Below are 25,817 nucleotides of genomic sequence, written 5' to 3' on the forward strand. Positions count from 1 at the left end.
TGAGGAGGTTTTCCAGTACTTGTGTTATCTCTGGGGAACACCTCAAATAGACTTGTTCGCAACCAGAAAGAATACAAAGGTCACCAGATTCTACTCCCTAAATCCTATGGACAAACCGGAGGCTGTCGACGCCTTAAGTCAGAGGTGGGACAGGTCCCGGTCTTATGCTTTTACTTCTGATCGTTCCGTATTGGTTAAAGAAAATTTGGTTCCCACGGCCAAGAGCCATGGCATTAGAGCAGGGTTCCCCAACTCCAGTCCTCAAGGCCCACCAACAGGTCATGTTTTCAGGATTTCCCTAGTATTGCCCAGGTGATAATTCCATCACCTGTGCAATACAAAGGAAATCCTGAAAACATGTTGGTGGGCCTTGAGGACTGGAGTTGGGGAACACTGTGTTAGAGGATCTGGTTATGCTTCCTCAGAGGGAGGATATAATCCATCAGGGTCCAGTTTTTCATCAGAACCCAGGAAGACTTCATCTATCAGCTTGGATAAGGCGGGACATCCTGAGAGCTCAAGGGTTATCTGACCAAGTTATAACCACGAATCAGGCTAGTAGGAAGCTGGTCACAGCGACGATATTGCAAAATAAGGAAAAGGTTCTGTTTGGAAGGTGGATCCAAAGAAAGAAAATGGAGTACAAGTCCAAAATACTTAAAGAGGTATAATTTTATTAAATAGTTCATCACATTATTCACAAACAGAGAATAAAGGTAAATAGAGAATCAACAAGTATTACATGTTTAGCGAGGGTAAAACAAGGTAGAACAAACCAGTGTGTTTATCCAAAAATACCACACACATTACATAAATAAGGTGCTTAGTGTTTTGTAGACGATGGGAGAAAAAGCCAGAACAGGGTGGCAAGTAGGGCTAATATAGAAGTCCTATAAGCCTAGAGAGAAGTGCCTTATAAATATGAAAACCTACCAAACCCTGGATTCCTTACCCATGTTGTGGTATAGTTGGATCCACACCGTGCAGCCCCAATGCACATTTCACTCTAGGCTTATAGTCAACAAACTGCTTTGGAAGAAGGGTTCTCCAGGCAGTGGTCCCACCCTGAGGAGATATTTTGGTATTCTCCATGGTGCTCTCAGGAGGGACGTCCGGGAAAATAGGTATTAGACCTACCGGTAATTATGTTTCCAGGAGTCCATCCTGACAGCACAGTTAGTTCCCTCCTTGTTTGTATTGTTTCATGATGTCTTGATATGATATCGGTTGAAATAAATTTGTTAAGTTGCATCAATCATGGTGTAGAGAAAGATTTCCAGTTTGTCAAGGAGCGCTTCCGGCTGATTCATTAATTACTCCGAGTATTTCAAGGAATATCCAGAAAAAGAAGGGGAGTGTAGATCTAAGTGCAGAGTTTTAATTATGTCAGATAGAAATAAAAAATTCTTCTCACCTTTTTGGTGTCTTGTTGCTCAGCGTATAACCATGTGTTTGGGTACTGGAGTAATAGTCTGGATCTGCTGGCCTGCAGCTCAAAACAGGTGGAACGAACTACCTTGTAGGAGATTCGTCAGAGAAAGCGGAAAAGGATTTCCAGTTTGTCAAGGAGCGCATCCGGCTGATTCATTAATTACTCTGAATATTTAAAGGAATATCCAGTTTATTATTAGACATAAAAACACAACGCGTTTCGGCTATACATAAAATTAGCCTTCATCAGGTAAAATCATATATCGTATTTTCCGCTTTGTAAGACGCACTTTTTTTCCCCCAAACTTGGGGGGAAAATGGGGGTGTGTCTTACAAAGAGGATATACCTTACCGAGTGTAGGCCGCATGGGTGTCCGGCTATCTCCGGGTCTCCGTCGGCGCTGTGGGTGTTTCCGGGTGCCCAGCGGTGTCTCCGGTTCCCATCGCGGGGCTCTGCCGACATTTTGCGCCAGGCCAGAGCCCCGGGTCTCCCTCTCGGTTCCCTCTGTATTGGTTCCGGCAATATGGCGGCCGCTGGCGCATGCGCTGATGGTGATCTCGGGAGCCAATACAGAGGGAGCCCCGGGGCTCTGGCCTGTCGCAAAATGTCGGCAGAGCCCCGGGATAGGAACCGGAGACACCGCTGGGCATGTGGAGACACGGCTGGGCACCCGGAGACATCCACAGCGCCGACGGACACCCGGAGACACCCAGACACCTCTGCTGCCTGCACTCGTTAAATGTCGGCAGAGCCCTGGGCAGCTGCACAGACCCCCCCTGGCAGCAGTACAGCCCCCCTGGTAGCAGCTCGAGCCCCCCTGGTAGCAGCACAGACCCCAGGTAGCAGCACGAGCCCCTCTGGTAACAGCACGAGCCCCCCTGGCAGCAGCACGAGCCCCCCTGGCAGCAGCACGAGCCCCCCTGGCAGCAGCACGAGCCCCCCTGGCAGCGTGCTGCACATCTGAGCACCCTCTCATCCCTTCCTGCGGTCTGCAGTATCACCCCACTCCTGCCTCCTCCAGCAGCGACCCTGGGACCCCGCTTCACCGCAGCCGCCACCCCCCGGTAAGCAATAAGATGCCTGGATTATAAGAGGCACCACCATTTTATTAAAAAATAGTTTTCCTATTTTTCTCCTCAAAATTTGGGGTGCGTCTTATAATCCGGAGCGTCTTATAAAGCGAAAAATACGGTATATCTTTAAAAGACACATTTATATAGGGAAAAAAAAAAAGTTCCACCCTTCAATCAATTATCATCGATTAAAAACACATGCACACCTCTCCAAACTGTTGGGAGGCTAGTTGTAGGTGGAATCTATATTACTTGGAATCTAAAAAAAAAGAAAAAAAACATTTTCTATGTGCTTTTTGTTCCCCCTTTCTTCCTGCCTTCCCTTCTCTTTTTTCCTTTCTTTTCTCCCTTCTCTTCTCAATAAATAAATATATATATATATATATATATATATATATATATTTCTTCCATGTTTAAAATTAATAAAATTAATAAGGTTATTTATCATTTAGCATCAATATTAAAGAATTTGTATCTATGTCTGATGAGTCAAAACTATTTTTCAAATCCGTAGGTAATTTCATTTTATTAGTTTCATCAATAGGGACCATCAGATTAACTAGTATCTCATGCATTCATATTGCCTATATCTATCACACTTACATATTTACTCTACAGAGCCACCCACATGTATGGTCTCTGGGTGCTTAGTTTCTTTCAATGGGGTTTTTAGCCATTGATTTCTAACCGGGGATATTTGTGTTCCACACAAATCATTATTATATACTAGAGGAAACATCTCATCAGAAATGGCATCTGATCACATTCTTAAGGGGGATTCAAAGCGAACCAACAAGAAACCAGTAGTGAATATATCAAAGAATCTTTTTAGACTTAAGACAACAGTACTATATATTTTCTAGCTTATCATTGAGGCCATCTGAATACAGAGTCCTCAGTCTGTATATCCAGAAGGCCTCTTTCTTATTTAACTGTTGTATCCTGTTCGAAACATCTCCAGGAATCTGTTCAACCGGTGTCAGGGTCACATTGAATTCTTTTTTATGTGTTAGCAGGAGGTGTCTTGATAGACTGTGAGTAAGGCGACCGACTTTGGCATTGTGCCTGTGGCCATTCAGTCGGGTTCAGACCATTTGTGTGGTCCTACCCACATATTGGAGGCCACAGTCACAATTGAGGACATATTACAAAGTCACTCGTACATGTCAGAAATTGTTCTATTTGAAATATTTCACCTGTACTGTAGGAGACTATTTGTTGTTGCTTATCTGCTATATTATAGCAACACCGACATTTATTCTGTTTGCATTTATAGACACAATGCCAAAGTCTGTCTCCTTACCCAGTCTATCAAGACACCTCCTGCTAAGACGGCCTCAATGATAAACTAGAAAATATATAGTACTGTTGTCTTAAGTCTGAACGGTGGAACCTTTTTTTTTTTTTTTCCCCTATATAAATGTGTCTTAACGATATATATGATTTTACCTGATGAAGGCTAATTTTATGTACAGCCGAAACGCGTTGTGTTTTTATGTCTAATAATAAACTGGATATGCCTTTAAATATTCGGAGTAATTAATGAATCAGCCGGAAGCGCTCCTTAACAAACTGGAAATCCTTTTCTGCATCAATCATGGTGTGGTACTTGTTAAAACACTGAGGGAGGTTCGTGGGGAGGGGCCTTTTAACCTCTCGTGTGTTTTCTGTCCCTGTAAGGAGGAGGACGACCTCCATGGTGCTGTCAGGATGGACTCCTGGAAACATAATTACCGGTAGGTCTACTGCCTATTTTTTCAACTGCAGGCTCTACTCTATAGCCTGATTATTTTCTTATTATTTGCTGCTAATAGTTTGTCAAGTAGCAGGGTTCTCCTGCTCTGGTCGAGAATGCACAGATGTTTTCTGCAATATTGGTTCTATCTGATCTCCTCACACAAGGCATTTTTTAACAAAAAAACACCTTTGCATGTGTAAGGGGGTGGGAAAGCGAAGATGTCGTTCATTAATGCTCTATGACTCTCGCGACCAAATGTCGCCATCTGCTGACCGCACTGAGTAAGGTGGAACTAGAAGATGAAGGAAGCATTTTTGGAAGGATGAACTTGAAATGGACACCAAGTCATGTGGTAGCTGCGGCGCAGTTATTGAAAAAAAAAAAAAAGTCTGGGTGAGATGGCAGTTGGCACTAGAGTTGAGCGAATTTTTCAAAATTATGATCCGATTATGATCGGTGGCGAATATTGTTTTTGCAATATTCGCCAAACATAGCCGAATGTCACTGGAGTCAATGAGAGTAGACATGAACAAATATGTTCAGAACTAATCATCAAACATAAATTCGGCACAAATAGGGTACCAATATGGCACGAATATGGCAAATTCAGATTCAATGACCGATTCCGAACATATGCGCTCAACTCTAGTTGGCACCAACCAGTGAAAGAGGGAGGATTTGTGAGCATTAGAACGCAGAAGCAGAGCGGCTGAAGAGTGGTTGGGGACCGAGACAAGCGGAACATCATGGGTCCAACACCGATGTCCAGGCTGCGACAATCAAGATCAGGAAACAAGAGTAAACTGCGCCGTTACTTCCAGAGTAGACTACGGTACAAGGCGCGAGCCTGGTTACAGGAACACACAGAGTACCAATTTACTTGTTGCTGAGGACTTGCTGCCTAGTGGGAAATACCAGTAAATCCAGCTAGTGCCAGTAATCAGAAGCGCCTGAAGGACATATTGCATTGACAAGTATCGTGATAGACGCCCATGGAGTTAAACCAGACGAACATAAAACGTTGCTCACTCTAAGAGATAGATACATAATAGATAGATACTGAACATATAGCACTGTTGTTATTGCCGTTATTGTCAATATTTTTATTTTTTTATGTGATTTGTTATTATTTGTTATCCTGTACCGAACAACTGCCTGTTTCCATAATTAACACTTTACTTTCTGTGATAGGAAAATTAATAGCTTAGTTACTTCCACCACATCTTTATCTGAGTGTTGCATCTCAGTAACTTGTTCACACATGGTAGAAGCCTGGGACTATAGCTTTAGCAGAAAATGAGAAGGCAAGCAGTCAGGCTATATAGTCAATAGCTTAGGTGTGTATTATGAGGTCCTGCCGCAGCTGAGAGGTAATATGAGGTTCTGCAGCAGCTGAAGTGTGTATTAAATGAAACCCTCTCGCCAGCAAAAATGGCATTAACCTGCAGATATGGGCTTAGTCTTCAGGTTAACAGGGCCAATGACCTACCTGGCGCCTGCACGTAGCTGAATGATGTGGTGAGAAAATGAAGTTTATTTTCTCCTATGGCATTCGGTTTCAGCCAGCACGGGTTCAGTCACCGCTCTGGGTAAACACAGTGGCAGCTGTAACTGCCCCCCGGCACTGACTTACAGCCGGCCCTAATGCATAGCCAGTGTCAGTCAGATTGCAGTGGCGGCTTACTATACTCAGAGCGGTGACTGACTCGGCGCCGCCCCAACACTGAAACCGAATTCTGCCAGGGAGAATAAAGTACATTTTCTCCCCACAGCTTTTGGCTACGTGCAGGCGCTGGGCAGTTTAGTAATACTTTGAACCTGCAGATTAACCCTAGGTAAATACGTTTTTGCTGGTGACAGGTTCCCTTTCTGACATTGGGTGTAATAGTACGCACATATCAAACTCTCCCTATTTGGTGCGGGCTCTGGCTTATTGCCAAAGTATGAATCATGAAACATGTAGATCTGTCCTCACCCACATGTATTATAGTATACACTACTGCAAATCTGTGGTCAGGAATCTAAACCTCAAATCAGCAATAAAACCTTAAATATCATTAAATTCCTCTCTCTTTTTTAATTTCTCCCCATCTTGTTTTAGACCATTCCCATCTATCCAATTCCCTTCCTACCTACATTTTCCATTCATGTACCTAACCTTAGTTTTCATTCCCTTCCTGACATCCTTGCCTTGTTTCTTCATTGTTGTAAAAGTTATTTATTTCATACTGATTAACCCCTTCACTACCAAGGGTGGTTTGCACGTTAACTCCCGGGCCAATTTTTACAATTCTGACCAGTGTCCTTTTATGAGGCCATAACTCTGGAACGCTTCTATGGATCCCGGTAATTCTGACAATGTTTTCTCGTGACATATTGTACTTCATGCTAGTGGTAACATTTCATTCATATAACTTGCGTTTATTTGTGAAAAAAACGGAAATTTGGGGAAAATTTTGAAAATTTCGCAATTTTCCAACTTTGAATTTTTATGCCCTTAAATCACAGAGATATGGCACACAAAAAACTTAATAAGTAACATTTCCCACATGTTTACTCAACATCAGCACAATTTTGGAACCAACATTTTTTTTTGTTAGGAAGTTATAAGGGTTAAAAGTTGACCAGCGATTTCTCATTTTTGCAACACCATTTTATTTTTACGGACCACATCACATTTGAAGTCACTTTGAAGGGTCTATATGATAGAAAATACCCAAAACTGACACCATTCTAAAAACTGTACCCCTTAAGGTGCTTAAAACCACATTCAAGAAGTTTATTAACCCTTCAGGTGCTTCACAGGAATATTTAGAATATTTTAAAAAAAAAATGAACATTTAAATTTTTTTCACAAAAAAAATACTTCAGGTTCAATTTTTTTTATTTTACCAAGGGTAACAGGAGAAATTTGTCCTGAGTACGCTGATACCTGATATGTGGGGGGGAACCACTGTTTCGGCGCATGGCAGAGCTCAGAAGGGAAGGAGCGCCGTTGGACTTTTACAATGCAAAATTGGCTGGAATTCAGATCGGACGCCATGTCACGTTTGGAGAGCATCTGATGTACCTAAACAGTGGAAACCCCCCACAAGTAACCCCATTTTGGAAACTAGACCCCCCAAGGAACTTATCTAGATATGTGGTGAGAACTTTGATCCCACAAGGGCTTTACAGAAGTTTATAATGTACAGCAGTACAATTAAAAAATCATATTTTTTCCACAAAATGATCTTTTCACCCCGAATTTTTATTTTTCCAAGGGTAACAGGACCCTAAAAGTTATTGTGCAATTTGTCCTGAGTACGATGATACCCCATGTGTGGGTGTAAATGACTATTTGGGCGCATGGCAGAGCTCGGAAGGGAAGCAGCGTCATTTGACTTTTTTGGCTGGAATTGAGATCGGACACCATGTTGCGTTTGGAAAGCCCCTGATGTACCAAAACAGTGGAATCCCCCCACAAATGACACCATTTTGGAAACTAGACCCCCCCAAGGAACTTATCTAGATGTGTGGTGAGAACTTTGATCCCCCAAGTGCTTCACAGAAGTTTATAACGCCCAGGCGTGAAAATAAAAAAATCATTTTTTTTTGCCACAAAAATGATATTTTTGCCCCCAATTTTTTATTTTCCTAAGGACAACAGGAGAAATAGGACCCCAAAAGTTGTTTTGCATATTGTCCTGAGGAAGCTGTTACCCCATATGAGGGGGTAAAACACTGGGTGCATGGCAGAGCTTGGAAGGGAAGGAGCACCATTTGACTTTTTCAACGCAGAATTGGCTGGAATTGAGATCAGACGCCATGTTGCGTTTGGAGAGCACCTGATGTGCGCAAATAGTGGAAACCCCCCAATTCTAACTCCAACCCTAACCCCAACACACCCCTAACCCTAGCCCTAACGGGAAAATGGAAATAAATAAATTTTATTATTTTTCCCTAACTAAGGGGGTGATAATGGGGGGTTTGATTTACTATTTATGGCGGCATTTATATTTGGCAGCTGTCGCACGCTAAAAGATGCTTTTTATTGTAAAAATAGTTTTTGCATCACCACATATTGAGAGCTATAATTTTTCCATATTTTGACCCACCGAGTCATGTAAGGTCTTATTTTTTGCGGGACGAGTTGACGTTTTTATTGGTACCATGCTCGGGCATGTGACATTTTTTGATTGCTTTTTTTTTCGTTTTTTGGGACGCAGAATTTACAAAAACCAGTGTTTCATGAATTTCTCTTGGGTGGTGCGTTTACGCCGTTCCGCGTGCGAATAAAATTGATAAAGCGGTTTTCTTCTTCGGGTCAGTACGGTTACAGCGATACTTCATTTATGTCGTTTTTTAATGTTTTGGCGCTTTTATGCAATGAAAACAATTTTATATAAAAAAATAATTATTTTTGCATCGCTTTATTCTGCAAGCTATAACTTTTATTTTTTCGCTGATGATGCTGTTTGGTGGCTCGTTTTTTGCGGGACAAGATGACGTTTTCAGCGGTACCATGGATATTTATATGCGTCTTTTTGATCGCGCGTTATTGCACTTTTTGTTCGGCGGTATGAAAAATCATTTTTTGCTTCGTTTTTTATTTTTATTTTTTAAGGGGTTAACTAATGGGACAGTTTTATAGGGCGGGTCGTTACGGATGCGGCGATACCAAATATGTGTACTTTTATTGTTTTGTTTTTTTTATTTCCAAAAAATGAATTTATTGGGGGATTTTTTTAAAATTATTTTTACACTTTTTTTTTTTTACTTTATTACAATGTCCCGGGGGGATATAACTGTCATGTGACAGATCGCTTATCTGTAACATCACAGATCGCTGTGACAGATCAGCGATCTGTCACAGGCACTGCTGCAGGCTTCCTCATGCCTGTGCTCTGCGGGCAGTGAGGAAGCCAGCTTCCTGCAGGCCCCCGGATGTCCCCGCCGCCATATTGGTTCCGGGGACCTGCAGGAAAGGAGCCCCTCGCAGCAGCGCTGCACATTGCGCTGCCGTGGGGGGCTCAGGGAAGCATGGAGGGAGCCCCCTCCCTGCCGATGCTTCCCATTAACCCCGTTACACCGCGATCGTGTTTGATCGCGGTGTACAAGTGGTTAACATGTCGGGGGCGGTCCGTGGGCGCCGCTTATCGCTATGACGTAATATTTCGTCCATGGCAATTAGGGCCCAGGGCACATGGACGGAATATTACGTCCAATGAAGGAAAGGGGTTAAAACATTTAAGCATTAAAAGGTTAGAGTAGCTTATTGCTGTATATCCATAATGAATATAGAGCCTATAAATTCGATACACAGCCAGACGTTCGAGAAACAATATGTTAATTAAATACATAATTATAACATACAATTACAAAGTAATATGAAAAAATGGAAAAAGGGGTAAAAAGAACCAATGCTATTCCAACTGCCCAAAGCACGTTCCGCCGATGGATTCAACATGGAACTGAGCGATCGGTGAAATGCGCATTAGACAGGTGAAATAGCAGTGGGTCAGTACACTCCAACACAATTACTTACCATCAGTTGTATTTATCTTCTTACCTTGGTCACTCTGTGCCATTATATCTGATGCTCTTATATGCTTTGGTGCAAACAATTGTGTATATTAACTTGTGGCCATTTTGGGCCCATTAATAAGCACTTTAAATAACACCTATGTAAACTATTTGTATTTTATTTGATATATTATGTATTCATAATGTGCACAGATTGTACTTCACCATAGTCACTTTGACATTTGGTGACCTTGACATTTAACTACCCCTGCTTATGCAACATGAGGTTTTACCCCTTTTTCCGTTTATTCATATTACTTTTTAATTGCATGTTTTAATTATATATTTAATGAATATATTGTTTTTCGTACATCTGGCAGTTTATCATATTTGTGGGCTCTAGGTTTCAAACATTTGCTAATTGGAAAAAAATTATTTGTAAGGTAAAATGTTAAACAAATAACAATACCTTGTCTAATGCTTGACCTGGCGATTCATCCTGTGACTGTCCAAGTAACAAAAAGTCTGAAATACCATTAGCTACGGACAAGATGCAATGGCCTCCCGAAATTAAAAGCACCAAAAAAGGAAATTCCACCTGGTGCAATAATCGAATTGTTAATGCATGAGCTTCCATATGGTGGATTGGGATAAAGGGTTTGCTATAACGTTTCACCAAATTTAGGCTGTATGAAAGACCAACTCCAAGGCTTAATGCAAGTCCAGGCTTTACAGTTGTTGCAATGGCCGAAACCTCAGGTAGAGAGATGCCACTAGACAGAATGGCTTCATTAACAACTCGGTCAATATTATCTTTGTGAAGTTGCTGTGCCACACTTGGTATGATTCCACCAGTTCTGCAAAAGAATTGTAATGACAAAAATAAAACACTAACAGAACACAGAAACTTGAGAAAAATGTATTTTTCAGTAATACTAACTATGTGGCTTAATAAAAACATTACTAAAGGGTTAACCATACTTTCAAGTAACCATTTTATGAGGAATAATACCTTTTCTGGTGGTTATTTGACGGATATCCTGCATTGTCATCAGGATTTACTTCCAGCAGACACCATCTGTAATTTGCATGCCACTTTGAGCATGTTTGAGGACCTAGACGCTCTGATGTCTTTCACAGACAGCACATCACACATGCCTGCTCTTCACAGAGAGAGAGAAGCAGCAAGAACATGAGGACATTATATGGTAGTGCTGAGCTGTCTGAAAGTGACCTAGCACATGGGCTCAGGAAAAAGACTTTGTAGAAACCTCAGCACAATCCATCTGTCTTTTCCTTTGTTTCCTCGCTATGCCTATATAAGAAACAATGGAAAAGCACACTATACATATAGTGGGTGCAAGGCCTCCCGAGCAAATCAGCCGTTATTTGCAGAAATACAGAAGACAAAAAAGCAGGCAGCACTACAGTATTTACCGAAAGACAAGGTGGACTTTTATTTAGCACGTCTCCTGACATCACTCCTGTATTACTGCAAAATATCAGTGATTGAATGTCCGCAGTCTATAACTTTATATCCTTTATCTAAAACTGAACTCATGTTTCCTCCCTCCATTAACCTACCTATACTAAATACTTCCATTTCCGTGTATGGCCTAGCATTACTCCCCAGCAGCATGCCCGCTGTCTTGGGGTCATACAGAGATTTCATTCACCACCTACATCCTATCACTCATTCAGGTCACCTACACCTCAAAAACATCTCCAGAATTGAACCTTTTCTTACCTTTGACTCTGCAAAAATGCTAATAGTTGCTTTTATTCATTCTCATCTGGACTATTGAGTTGATGATAATGTATCTAAAGGGACAGTGATGATAATGTATGTAAAGTGCTGCAGAACAAGATAGCACTATAAAAGCAAAGCATAGAAAATAAAATAAAATTAACCCCTTAACGACCGCCGATACGCCTTTTAACGGGGGTAGTTAAGAGTACTTAAAGCACAGCGCCGTGAATTCACAGCGCTGTGGAAAAAGTGTATAGCGCCCCCTAGAGTCAGATTTTCTCCGGGGTCTCGGCTGCCGGGGGTAGCCGAGACCCCAGATAACATGATTTGGGTTGTTTTTTACCGACCCCATTTTTGCGATTGCCGTTATTAATCATATAACTGCGACAGCAAAAAAAAAGCCAGATGTTCCATTTAATTTCTCTCTTTTCTGATGTGATCGCACATTAGAGGAGAGAGAAATAGGGTCCTCCATCCCCCCCCGGTGCTCCTCAGCCCTCGTGCTTCCCCTCATGGGAGCCGCCGAGATCTGCCGGCTGGCACCCGGCAATAATAGGAAGATTTTTCCTATTAGTTCATTTTGGTCACTGTCATAGACCCTATCACAGTGATCAAAGTAAAAAAAGTACATAAACCCCCCCTTTATCACCCCCTTAGTTAGGGAAAAATAATGAAATAAAGATAATATATTTATTTTCATTTTCCAATTAGAGTTAGTTAGGCTAAAGTGAGTTAGGGTTATGGTTAGGGTTGGGATTAGGGTTAGGGTTGGAATTAGGGTTAGGGTGTTGTGGTGTAATGACCACTGTGTCCACTAGGGGGCGCTGTGTGGATGTCCCAAGAGAACGGATGAGTGGCAGAATCCTGAAGGATAGTTATGTATCTCAAAGTGGGTGGCTTTGAGATGGAGACTTGTGTATGTGTGATCAGCAATATCATTGCTGAGGTGTTGTTTCTAAGTGTAAGGGAGAAGTCTTCAGGTAACTAGAGAGCTGGGCGGGTCCTGGTAACCTACAAATTCACCCAGGGGTGTCTGAAAACGCCTTTAGTAAAAGGCTTTGTAAGTGTGTGAAGGACCTGTGATGAGGTCATAGCCATGTGACCCAGTGGGCGTGGCTACGGGCCATATAAGGTGGCCAGGGTAGGTCACAAGGAGTGAATGCCGAGACCTGATTGGTCCAGTTTGGAAGGTCCTGTGAGGAGAAGGATCTCCTCGCTAACAGCCTGTGGAGCGGCTGTGTAAGCATTGGCGATGTGCGCCTGAGAGCTCCCTGGAGGGAACTAACGTATGCGATGGTGAAGCCGCATAAGGAAGCCTGACGGGTGGGATGATGATGAGGCTGAATAGCTTATATAATGGACGCTATGCTGATATGAACTTTGTGGTGCTTCCTTTGGTTTATGCTGAATAATAAACCTCACGGACTGATATGGTTTTATGGAAAACCCGTACCGGATGTGATTTATTTGCCGCCAAGCTTGTGTCCCCCAACCTTGAATGACAGCGCTACCTCACAATTGGTGGAGAAGGCTATGGGCAGTGGTGTAGCCTTGTTGCTGGGAGCAACGGATAAGGACTGCAAAATTCGGTGGCAAAGAGCAACGCTGAGCCAGGAGGGCTGACGGTTGTGGAAGCCGTGTGATGTGCTGCTGACCGGCCACGTGTGAGCAGAGCCTGTGACGGCCTGCAAGTGGGGAAGCCACTGTCCGGCTGTGGTTCTGGAAAACCGTGGGGCGGCCTAGTGAGTAAGGCACTGTCCAGATCGGTGAGCCCAGTGCGGCCGCTTCCCCAGAAGAAAGAGACTGGTGATTGCTAGGGTGCCTCTGCGGAGAAGAGGTACCCGAGGACCTGTGTGGGCAACACAGGAGAAACGGACTGGTGTTCATGTGGTACTGACCTGGGTCAATGAGTAAAACGGTGACCCGTGTGGCTGACACAGGTATCGGACAGGTGTTCGAGTGGTACTGACCTGGGTCAGTGAGGAAGACAGTGTACCTGGAGGGTTCAGTGAGGAAAGGTCCTGGAGGGTCAGCCCTGGGAGCAGAGTCGGATCCAAGGAGCACGTGGTGTGACCTTGGACCTGGTGAGGCGCGAGTGTTGGGCAGTCTCAGGCGGAGACAGATGTCCTGAAGAGCAACCGCCGAGCCCCTGGACCTGGTGAGGCCGTTGTGTGGGGAGACCCTGGGAGGAGGGTCGCTCCCTGAATCGCACCCGGTGCGCCCTGTGTGCTGGACAGTCTCAGGTGGAGACAGGAGCGTCCTAAACAGCACACAGTCAGGACACGTGAGTTTTTGAGTTTGTGGTGTTTTTTCTTCTTTTTTCTTGACTCAGCCTGAAGTGGCTCAGTGGGAGTCAAGAAGGTGACAAGCGGCTTGATGTGGCTCAGTGGGGTCACGAAGGCGACAAGCAGCTTGATGTGGCTCAGTGGGGTCACGAAGGTGACAAGCGGCTTCCGGTGGATCGGTGGGTCCACGAAGACGGCGCAGCAGGAGCTGCAGTGACTCCAGCCGCTGTGTGTGTGTGAACAGCAGCCGGTGGTGCCGGTGATCGGTGACAGCAGGAGCTGTGGTGGTGCCAACAAAGACTTGTGTGGTATCGTAAGAGACAAACTGTGTGGTGTGAACTGTGGTCTGAGAAGACCGGTATAACAGACATGGCGAGATCCTGAAAGGGGGTGGAGTCCAAAAAAGGGGGCGGTGACCCAAATCGGGGTGGTAGCCCAAAAGGGGGTGGAGTCCCAAATTGGCATGGTAACCAAAAAAGAAGTGGAGTCCCAAAAGGGGGAGGAGTCCCAAATTGGGGTGGTAACCCAAAAAGGGGCGGAGTCTCAGAAGGAGGAGGTAGCCCAAATTGGGGTGGTGGTCCAGAAAGGGGCCGAGTTTGAAGAAGTGGCAGCCCTGGTTGGCTCAGTGGGTATGTCTGGGAAACTGCAGTGTTCATGTATGTCATTTCCAGAATGTGGGATATTCTTTCCGAGTGATGACTGGCCGCAAGTGTGTACCGTGATGCTACACCGGGAAGGGATATCGGGACGGTTGGACTCAAAGAGTCGGTTACTCTGGTAGGGACTTCTCTCACTTTCTGTCTGACCGAGAAAATGGTCCAGGTTCGCTGTGCACATGGGATCACAGTGAACTATGCGGTAGACAGAATAATGTTTGAGGGGCTTGGAGGCAGTGAGTGCCAAGGGGGCAGTATACCATCAGACTTAGTGTATGCCTTGGAGTGGGGCCGGGGCTTTTTCAGGTTTGATGATATATGCCAGCAGGGTGGAGACGTTCCTACTGTTGGACTAACCAATACGAAGACGCTGACACCTCCTAACGTGGACAGGCCAGACATAGGGGTGACCAGAGAAAGAATTACGTTAGATGAATTTACTGACCTGACGTCACCTGAAGGGTACCACAGTGTGAATGAGAATGGTGTAGTAAACAAAAAGAGCGGAGCTGACACACCGACAGAGAGTGTCTTGGGGGTTCACCGTACGATGTGGTGTGACTTTGACGTGTCGTTGCCAGTAGCCACCACTAGGACAGAATCTAGTGCTGTGCTGACTGAAAATCGTGACAAAACTGACGCTGACCTGGTGGATAAGACGGCAGAAGTAGTAACACGGTTAGTGAGTAACTGCAGGGATGACTTATTCTCTGGGGGTGACTGTGGCTCTGAGAAAGAAAAGGGAGCAAAGAATAGAAGGGCTACAAAAAGAAGTTTCTGAGCTCAAAGGCCACATGGTAACGTGGCAAGGACTGAATAAGGCCCTCAGAGAAGAGGTGGATGAATATGTCAAACGAGAAAGAGTCCTGAGACAAACGGCCGAGCACAGGGTCGAGGAGCTCGAGAAAGAAGTCTTAGAGCTCAGAGGTCACCTGTCCACTTGGAAAAGTGTGAACAAGAACCTCAAGGAAGAGATGGGAGGAACTCAGAGGAGTAGTTAACAGTCTTCTGCGGGAGAAATTGGATGAAGACTTACCGCGGGTGAGCGTGAGTGATAATAAGACAGAACTGCCAGTAGCCATAGTGGCCAAGGGTCATGAAGTGATCCAATCGTGTGAAGTTGATGAGTGAAGAACTGAAGAAGACAGTCACCCGGTCGGGTCAACTGTAGTGAGGGAAGTGTCCGTGGTAAGGCCAGAGCCTCCTGGCCTGGAAGAGAGCAAGACCACGTCCTTCAAGACTGTGATTGACGTTCCAGAAGACATGCAAGATGCCTGTGCGGAGGAAGGAGTACATGAGGCTTTCAAAGAGGCGGTCAAGGCGTGTGAGGTGCACTAGGCACCTGAGACTCGGCAGTTAGTGATAGTATCAGCCAGAGAAGATACATCAAACCAAGTAGCTGTCCTGAAAGAGATGCATCTACAATGTCTCCACGCCAAACAGCTGGTCAGTCGGAGTAATCTGAAGGCTTCTCGACGCCTAGCGTTAGCCAGGGGGGGCTATGGATCGGAGGGGTTTGCGGAAAGATGTGGTTTCGGTACCCAAAGCTCTGATTGGAAGAATCATTGGAAGATCCGGGAAGGTGATGCAAGACCTCGTGAATATCTCCGGTGTGGTGAGGGTGAGGATCCCTCTTGATAATGAAGACCCGGTATCCAGTGAAGTGGGTAGAATTCCCATCATGGTGGTTGGCTCCATGGAGAGCCTGAGAGACTTTCGGATGCTCATGGAGTATCGAGTGGGGTACCTGCAAGAAATTGAGCAGTTGAGGCTGGACCGTCAGCGAATTATAAAAGAAGTAAGGAATAACAGGTTGCGGCCGCCTTCAACCCAAGATGTAAGGACCCGAACGGTTCCTCCAAGTAGTGACATGGCAGGTGGCCGAAGAATGTCAGCAAATGGCAGTTCGGTGGGCCGTGCGAGGCTGAGAGACCGCAGTTCCTGTGAGACGCTGAATGAGTCAGACTCAGGCCAGACAGTAGGACTGATTAAGACTGATGACTGTACCAACCGGGAGAGCTGGTCAGTGGGAGAATGGTCAGGTGACGAAGCGCACTCTAGGAGGGTGGTGACTAAACAGTGTCTGATGACGCAGACAGACTGCAACTGGAGGGTCAAAGACAATGACCGATATTTTGACCGCTGGGGAGGCCTAACGCAGAGATGAGGCCGTATGACAGATCGAGACAGTTCTCTCGACCTGAGGGGCAAGGTGTAATGAGTGCCCGGTCTCGAGATCCTGGTGTAAGATTGTGTGTTCAACCCCACAAGTTTGAACAGAGGGGCGAGGTATGTGGTGTAATGACCACTGTGTCCACTAGGGGGCGCTGTGTGGATGTCCCAAGAAAACGGATGAGTGGCAGAATCCTGAAGGATAGTTATTTATCTCAAAGTTGGTGGCTTTGAGATGGAGACTTGTGTATGTGTGATCAGCAATATCATTGCTGAGGTGTTGTTTCTAAGTGTAAGGGAGAAGTCTTCAGGTAACTAGAGAGATGGGCGGGTCCTGGTTACCTACAAATCCACCCAGGGGTGTGTCTGAAAACACCTACAGTAAAAGGCTTTGTAAGTGTGTGAAGGACCTGTGATGAGGTCATAGCCATGTGACCCAGTGGGCATGGCTACGGGCCATATAAGGTGGCCAGGGTAGGTCACAAGGAGTGAATGCTGGGACCTGATTGGTCCAGTTTGGAAGATCCTGTGAGAAGGATCTCCTCGCTAACAGCCTGTGGAGCGGCTGTGTGAGCATTGGCGATGTGCGCCTGAGAGCGCCCTGGAGGGAACTAACGTATGCGATGGTGAAGCCGCATAAGGAACCCTGACAGGTGAGATGATGATGAGGCTGAATAGCCTATATAATGGACGCTATGCTGATATGAACTTTGTGGTGCTTCCTTTGGTTTATGCTGAATAATAAACCTCACGGACTGATATGGTTTTATGGAAAACCCGTACCGGATGTGATTTATTTGCTGCCAAGCGAGTGTCCCCCAACCTTGAATGACAACGCTACCTCACAGTGTGTTGGGGTTATGGTTAGTTTTGTGGTTAGAGTTATGGTCAGGGTTGGGATTAGGGTTAGGGGTGTGTTGAGTTTAGGGTTGGAGTAAGAATTGAGGGGTTTCCACTGTTTAGGCACATCAGTGGGTCTCCAAACGCGACATGGCGCCATCATTGATTCCAGACAATTTTGCTTTCAAAAAGTCAAATGGTGCTCCCTCCCTTCCGAGCCCCGACGTGAGCCCTAACAGTGGTTCACCCCAACATACGGGGCATCAATGTACTCAGGACAAATTGCACACAAACTTTGGGGGTCTAATTTTGTCTGATACCCTTGGGAATATAAAAAATTGGGGCTAAAAAATCATTTTTGTGGACAAAAAAAAAAAAGAGAGTTTTATTTTCACTGCTCTGCGTTATAAACTTCTGTGAAGCACTTAAGGGTTCGAAGTGCTCACCACATATCTAGATAAGCTCCTTGGGGGGTCAAATTTCCAAAATGGGGTCACATGTGTGGGGTTTCTACTGTTTAAGCACATCAAGGGCTCTGCAAACGCAACATCACGCCCGTAGACCATTCCATCAAAGTCTGAATTCTAAAACGTCAATACTTCCCTTTCGAGCCCCGACGTTTGTCCCAACAGTGGTTCCTCCCCACATTTGGGGTTTCAGCGTACTCAGGACAAATTGCACAACAACTTTTGTGGTACAATTTCTCTTGATACCCTTGTGAAAATCAAAAATAGCGGGCTAAAAAATAATTGAGGAAAAAAAAAAGATTTTTTATTTTCATGGACCTGCGTTATAAACTTCTGTGAAGCACTTGGGGGTTCAAAGTGCACAACACACATCTAGATAAGTTCCTTAATCTAGTTTCCAAAATGGTGTCAGTTGTGGGGGTTTTCACTGTTTAGGCACATCAGGAGCTCTCCAAATGCGACATGGCATCTGATCTCAAATTCAGCCAATTCTGCACAGAAAAAGTCAAATGGCGCTCTGTTATGAATGAGTCACCGGAGGAGGAAAAAACAAAAATGCAAGCTAAGTCCAGAAAACCGGAGAGGTTGGTAGCTAGCGGATTGCAGACCCCTGATCCTATTCACAACAACTTACAGTAGCCGTGGGGTGTTCCTACGGTGGTCCTAGACACCTCGTTCACAGCCGGAGAACTAAATAAACCTAAATAAAGAAAGGGGAAATCTAAACTGCCCCAGAGCAGACCCCAAAGCAATAGACAGCCCCCAACATGTATTGACGGTGAAAACAAACACAAACAGAAAGACAGGCTGAGCAAACGATGGGGCCCTCACTAACTAGAAATGACAGGAAAGAAAAGCAACTGTCTGCAATCACGCAAAAACCCTGCCAAAAATAATGTCCAACACGTCTGATAGAAAAGGCCCTGAAGTCACTAGACTTCAAAATCACTATATCAGCACTCAGGTATATTCTGAAAACAGAGCAAAGAGATCAACTGATCAGAGACAAAAATGGAGTTCAGCCAGTCCCAACAAGGGCTGGCTGAACACAAACACTAAGTAAACCAGACAAAATCTCATGGAACAATAGCAGAGCAAAAACTTAGCTTTAGTAGACCGGACTAAACTGAACCAGAGCTCAGAGCAAAGAGGATCACCAGCAATCCAGCAGGGCGTCGGCGGCCTTATATCCACTCAGAGATTCCAGATGTCCAATCACACTCCACCTGTTCAGATGACAGGTTTTTCCCATCCAAATCAATTTCACTACCTCCTTTCACCAGCAGAGGGAGTTCATCGGACATCAAAGATGAAGGAGAAAATGAGCTCATAACAGCGCTCTTTCCCTTCTGAGCTCTGCCGTATGCCCAAACAATGGTTTACCCCCACATATCAGGTATCAGTGTACTCAGGACAAATTTCACAACAACACTGAGGGTCTAATTTCTCCTGTTACCCTTGTGAAAATAAAAATTTGGGGGCAAAAAATCATTTTTGTTGAAAAAATAAGATTTTTTATTTTCATGGCTCTATGTTATAAACTTCTTTGAAGCACTTGGAGGTTCAAAGTGCTCACCACACATCTAGATAATTTCCTTAAGGGGTCTCGTTTGCTTCCAAAATTGTGCTTATGTAAAGTACACGTGTGAAATGCTATTTATTAACCGCTTCATGACCATTGATAGTAGATAAACATCGACACTTGCTGGGCTTTGTGCAGCACTGACGTTTGTCTACGGTCGGCGGTTTTGTGCCCCCCGGGACCCCCACGTACCTTATAATGCAGGGATCCCGGCGCAAAATGCTTTCTGTGACCCCCGACCTCATTGAGACCTGATTGGTTCAGGTCCTGATGACATCAGCATCACAGCAGCCAGTGAGAGAGATCACTGAGAAAGCTTGATGTAGCAACAAACTTTCCCGGCGATCTGCCTCACAGTAACGCTGTTTCTCCTGATCTCCTGTCAGTGAGAGATCAGAGGAGAAACAGTGTGAAAAGCGCTGCTGGCAACAGCTGTGCCAGTCAGCGATCTTGTCACAAATTTAAAAAAGCAGGTACGGCAGGTTAGGCCTAGTGATGTAGTTACGGTTAGGGTTACTGTTAAGGTTACTATTAGGGTTAGTACTATAGTTAGGGTTACTGTTAGGGTTAGGCTAAAGTTAGGGTTACTGTTAGGGATAGGGTTACTGTTAAGGTTATTATTAGTGTAAAGTTTGTGCTACTGACAGGGTTAGTTTTACTGTTAAGGTTACTGTTAGGCTAAAGTTAGGGTTAGGCTAAAGTTAGGCTTATGGTTACGCTAAAGTTAGGGTTATTGTTAGGCTAAAGTTAGGGTTATGGTTAGGCTAAAGTTTGGGTTAGGTAGGGTTAGGCTAAAGTTAGGGTTATGGTTGGGGCTAGAGCTTGGGTTAGGATTGAGGCTAATATTAGGGTTAGAGTTGGGATTAGGGTTAGGTTTGAGGTTAGGGTTATGGTTATGGTTAGGGTTGGGATTAGGGTTAGAGGTGTGTTGGGGTTAGGGCTGGAAATAGAATTTGGGGTTTCCACTGTTTAGGCACATCAGAGGCTCTGCAAACGCAACATGACGCCCACAGACCATTCCATCAAAGTCTGCATTTCAAAACGTCACTACTTCCCTTCCAAGCCCCACCGCGTGCCCAAACAGTAGTTACCCCCACATATGTGGTACCAGCATACTCAGAACAAATTGGACAACAACTTTTGGGGTCTAATTTCTCCTGTTACCCTTGGCAAAATAAAAAATTGGGGGCTAAAAGATCATTTTTGTGAAAAAAAAAAAAAAGATTTTTTATTTTCACGGCTCTACATTCTAAACTTTAATGAAACACTTGGGGGATCAAAGCGCTCACCACACATCTAGAAAAGTTCCTTGGGTGGTCAAGTTTCCAAAAATGGGGTCAATTGTGGAAGGTTTCTACTGTTTAGGCACATCAGAGGCTTTGCAAATGCAACATGACACCTGCAGACTATTTCATCAAAGTCTGCATTCCAGAACGTCACTACTTCCCTTCCGAGCCCCACCATGTGCCCAAACAGTAGTTTTATCCCACATATGGGGTACCAGCGTACTCAGGACAAATTGGACAACAATTTTTGGGGTCCAATTTCTCCTGATACCCTTGGGAAAATAAAAATTTTGGGGCGAAAAGATCATTTTTGTGTAAAAAAATGTTTTCTTATTTTTACGGCTCTACGTTATAAACTTCTGTGAAGCACTTGGGGGTTCAAAGTGCTCACCACACATCTAGATAAGTTCCTTGAGTGGTCTAGTTTACAAAACGGTGTCACTTGTGGGGGAGTTTCCACTGTTTAGGCACATCAGGGGCTCTCCGAACGTGACATGGTGTCCGTTCTCAATTCCAGCCAATTATGCATTGAAAAAGTCAAACAGCGCTCCTTCCTTTCCGAGTTCTGCTGTGCACCCAAACAGTGGTTTACCCCCACATATGGTGTATGGGTGTACTCAGGACAAATTGCACAAAAAATTTTGTGGTTCATTTTCTCTTTTTACACTTGTGAAAATAAAAAAATTTGGTTCAGAAGTAAAATGTTTGTGAAAAAAAAGTTAAATGGTTATTTTTTCCTTCCACATTCCATTCATTCATGTGAAGCACCTGAAGGGTTAAGAAATTTTTTGAATGTGGTTTTGAGTACCTTGAGGGGTGCAGTTTTTACAATGGTGTTACTTTTGGGTAACATCATACTCTCATCATACTCCCCTGCTCTGCCGGCGATCGGAACGAGCAGGGGAGAATGATGAGAGTTACATTTAAGTGATAAAAGAGACAACAGGCGTCTGCTGATAAAAGAGACAACAGGCGTCTGCTGATGGGACTATTACCACCATCAGCCTACCCCTGCTGCTGCTGCTAATAACAGTGACAGCAGGAGCGGCTGATCGGGGTATTCAACAGCCGGCGCCTGCGTTATAAATAAATGAAAAAAAAAGGTGTGGGTTCCCCTGTATTTTCTATAACCAGCCAGGCAAAACTCGCAGCTGGGGGCTGCAACCCTCAGCTATCAGGTTCAGCAATGTTGGTTATCAAGAATAGAGTGGTCCCCACTCAGTTTTTCTTTTAATTATTCAAATTTAAAAAAACGGCGTAGGGCCCCCCTCATTTCTGACAACCAGCCTTGCTAAAGCTCACAGTTGAGGGTTGGTACTCTCAGGCTGGTAAGGGGCCATGGATATTGACCCCCCAGCCTAAAAATAGCAGCCCGCAGCTGCCCAGAAGAGGCACATCTATTAGATGCGCCAATTCTAGCACTTTGCCCGTCTCTTCCCACTTGTCCTGTAGCGGCAATTGGGGTTCATATTTGTGGGATTGATGTCACCTTTGTATTGTCATGTGACATCAAGCCCACGGCTTAGTAATGGAGAGGTGTCTATAAGACACCTCTCCATTATTATTCCTATAGTTATATGGTAAATAAAGACACAGTCAGAATAAAGTCTTTTAATTGAAAACAATGACATAGACTTCTTTAATAATCTCAATTAAACCATACTTACGAACTCGCATAATTCCACCGAAGCGCTCGATATCCTGTAATCAAACTAAAATAAAAAAAACAACAATATACCATACCTGTCCATCGTTGTGTCCCACGCTGTAATCCATGTCTGGGGGATAATTAGTTTTCAACCTGGACAGTGCCAAGATGTGACTGTCCAGGCTGAGGACCACTGGTGAATGAGCTGCTGGGAACGCAACGGGAATCTCACCGCAACTCAGCCCGGCTGGAAACAAAGTCCAGTGACCGGAGGTAACCTCTATAAAGTCACCCCTTGTCACTGAGCGCTCACGGTGCTAGCAGGGATCTCACCGCAGCTCAGCCCAGCTAGGAACGGAGCCCAGTGACCAGATGTAAACTCTATGATGTCACCCCGTCAATGACGCTGCATTCCCAGCAGCTCATTCACCAGTGGTTCTCAGCTTAGACGGTCGCATCTTGGCACCGTCCAGGTCGAAAACAAATTATCACCAAGACATGGATGAAAATTGCCACCTCTACAGGGTAAGTGAGAAGAGCCGGGCAAAGCGCCAGAATTGGCGCACCAAAAAGATGCGCCTATTCTGGGCAGCTGCGGGCTGCTATTTTTAGGCTCAGGGGGGTCAATATCCATAGCCCCTTACCAGCCTGATAATACCAGCCCCCAGCTGTGAGCTTTAGCAAGGCTGGTTGTCAAAAATGGGGGGGGGGGGGGGGGGGGGAGACTCCACAACATTTTTTTATTATTATTTATTTAAATAATTTAAAAAACAGCATGGGGACCCCTCTATTCTTGATAACCAGCCTTGCTGAAGCTGACAGCGGAGGAGGGATGCAGTCCCCAGCTGTGAGTTTTGCCTGCTGCTTAAAAAAAATACAGGAGAACATGAAATTTTTTCATCGCTTTCTATTCTGAATTTTGGGAGGCAGAATGAACAGAAACCAGCAATTCATGAATTCCTTTTTTTTGGGGGGGGGGGGGGGGTTATGCCATTCCGTGTGTGGTAAAATTGATAAGGCAGTTTTATTCTTTGGGTCAGTACGATTACAGCAATAACTCATTTATATTTTTTTTTTTTATGTTTTGGCGCTTTTATACAAAAAAATCTATTTTAGAGAAAAAAAATTATTTTTGTATCATTTTATTCTGGGAGCTATAACTTATTTTTACGCTGATGGAGCTGTATAGCAGCTTGTTTTTTTGTGGGACAAGATGACGTTTCAGCGGTTCCATGTTTATTTATATCCGTCTTTTTGATCACGCTATTCCACTTTTTGTTCGGTGGTATGATGATAAAGCATTGTTTTTTGCCTTGTTTTTTATTTATTTTATTATGGTGTTCACTAAAGGGGATAAGTAGTGGGACAGTTTTATAGGTCAGATCGTTGAGGACACTGCGATGTCAAATATGTCTACTTTTATTGTTTAGATTTTATTTTTATTCAAATATTTATTTAGAGATATAATATATTGATTTTTTTATTATTTTGATTCTTTTTTAAATAATTTTACAATTATGTTAAATTATTTTTTTTTACTTTTTTCTAAATTTTTTTTATTTAGTTCCACTATGGGACAATCATTTTTTGCAGGCTGATCGCTACTATAGCATGCAGATGAAGCAGCATCAGCATGTCATAAAAGCTGTCAGCGCTGCACTGACAGAGACATGCTGATCATGCACTGTGCAAGATCAACAAGTTTTGTAGCTCTGGTGACCCAGATGTTACGATGACGACATCTGCTCACCATGGCAACGATCGGGACCCCACGTCACGCCGCGGGGTCTCCGATCCAAAGGCAGAAGGGCTGTCAGCCCTGTGCCTGCTTACGGAATGATGCGATCGTGTTCAATCGCAGTATTTCGGGGATTATAGTGCCGGGAGCGGTCTGTGACCGCTCCTCGCACCTAGTACCGGGTGTCACCTGTCAGAATCAGCTGACACCCGGCAGCGATCGCCCGGGCACCCCCAGTGAGCGCATGACGTAATGATCCGTCCATAGTCAAATTGGCCCAGGTCACATGGACAGATCATTACAACTGATGTCAGAAAGGGGTTAAACAATGTTTTACCTCAAATAGAAAAATCAGCTGTGATCCCATGCTGTGCTGTTTGTACAGTATACTCTTTTGCATCCTCCTCTGCCCTTTAGCTGTGATATGATCAGACCATGTTCCTGCACAGTCAGACACAGCCATTACACAGCAGGGGCACATTTATAAAATTATCTCAGCACAGAAACATTTTTCTTTAAACACATCGAATTGTGGAAATTATTATTATTCATAGATCTATTGATTAAAATGTTGATTGAAATTAACTTTGTTCATGGGAAAACCCCTTTAACCCTTTTACCGCCAAGGGTGGTTTGCACGTTAATGACCAGGCCAATTTTTACAATTCTGACCAGTGTCCCTTTATGAGGTAATAACTCTGAAACGCTTACATGGATCCCGGTGATTCTGACAGTGTTTTCGCGTGACATATTGTACTTCATGTTAGTGGTAAAATTTAATTCATATAACTTGCGTTTATTCGTGAAAAAAATGGAAATTTGGAGAAAATGTTGCAATTTTCCAACTTTAAACTTTTATGCCCTTAAATCACAGAGATATGGCACACAAAAAACTTGATAACTAACATTTCCCACATGTTTACTTTACATCAGCACAATTTCGGAACCAACATTTTTTTTTTGTTAGGAAGTTATAAGAGTTAAAAAGTTGACCAGCGATTTCTCATTTTTACAACACCACTTTTTTTTTTTTTTAGGGACCACATCACATTTGAAGTTACTTTGAGGTGTCTATGTGATAGAAAATACCCAAAAGTGACACCATCCTAAAAACTGCACCCCTGACGGTACTCAAAACCACATTCAAGACGTTTATTAACCCTTCAGGTGCTTCACAGGAATTTTTTGAATGTTTTTTTAAAAAAATGAACATTTAACTTTTTTCACAAAAAAATTACTTCAGGTCCAATTTTTTTTATTTTACCAAGGGTAACAGGAGAAATTGGACTGCAAAAGTTATTATGCAATTTGTCCTGAGTACGCTGATACCTGATATGTGGGGGGGAACCACTGTTTCGGCGCATGGCAGAGCTCAGAAGGGAAGGAGCGTCGTTTCACTTTTTCAACACAAAATTGGCTGGACTTGAGATTGGCAGCATGACACGTTTGGAGAGCCCCCGCGATGTGCCTAAACAGTGGAAACTCCCCAAAAGTTATTGTGCAATTTGTCCTGAGTACGCCAATACCCCACATGTGGGGGTAAACCACTGTTTGTGTTCATGGCAGAGCTCAGAAGGAATGGAGCTCCGTTTGACGCAAAATTGGATGGAATTGAGATCGGGCGCCATGTCGTGTTTGGAGAGCC

The 25,817-nt window shown here is 44.1% G+C and overlaps 1 protein-coding gene across 8 annotated transcripts in view; it reads right to left on the reverse strand.

Annotated features, from left to right (window-relative positions):
• LOC141057365 (tRNA N6-adenosine threonylcarbamoyltransferase, mitochondrial-like) overlaps positions 1–25,817 on the reverse strand; it is a 212,344-nt gene that overhangs the window by 152,711 nt on the left and 33,816 nt on the right. For all 8 annotated transcript variants that reach the window (XM_073553949.1, XM_073553951.1, XM_073553953.1 and 5 more), the window contains exon 3: positions 10,218–10,605. In XM_073553949.1, the coding sequence (XP_073410050.1) occupies positions 10,218–10,605 (388 nt within the window). The remainder of the gene's footprint in view (positions 1–10,217; positions 10,606–25,817) is intronic.

This window comes from Dendrobates tinctorius, unplaced genomic scaffold (genome assembly GCF_039654945.1).
Source record: "Dendrobates tinctorius isolate UK_male_01 unplaced genomic scaffold, ASM3965494v1 ptg000204l, whole genome shotgun sequence".
NCBI lineage: Eukaryota > Metazoa > Chordata > Amphibia > Anura > Dendrobatidae > Dendrobates > Dendrobates tinctorius.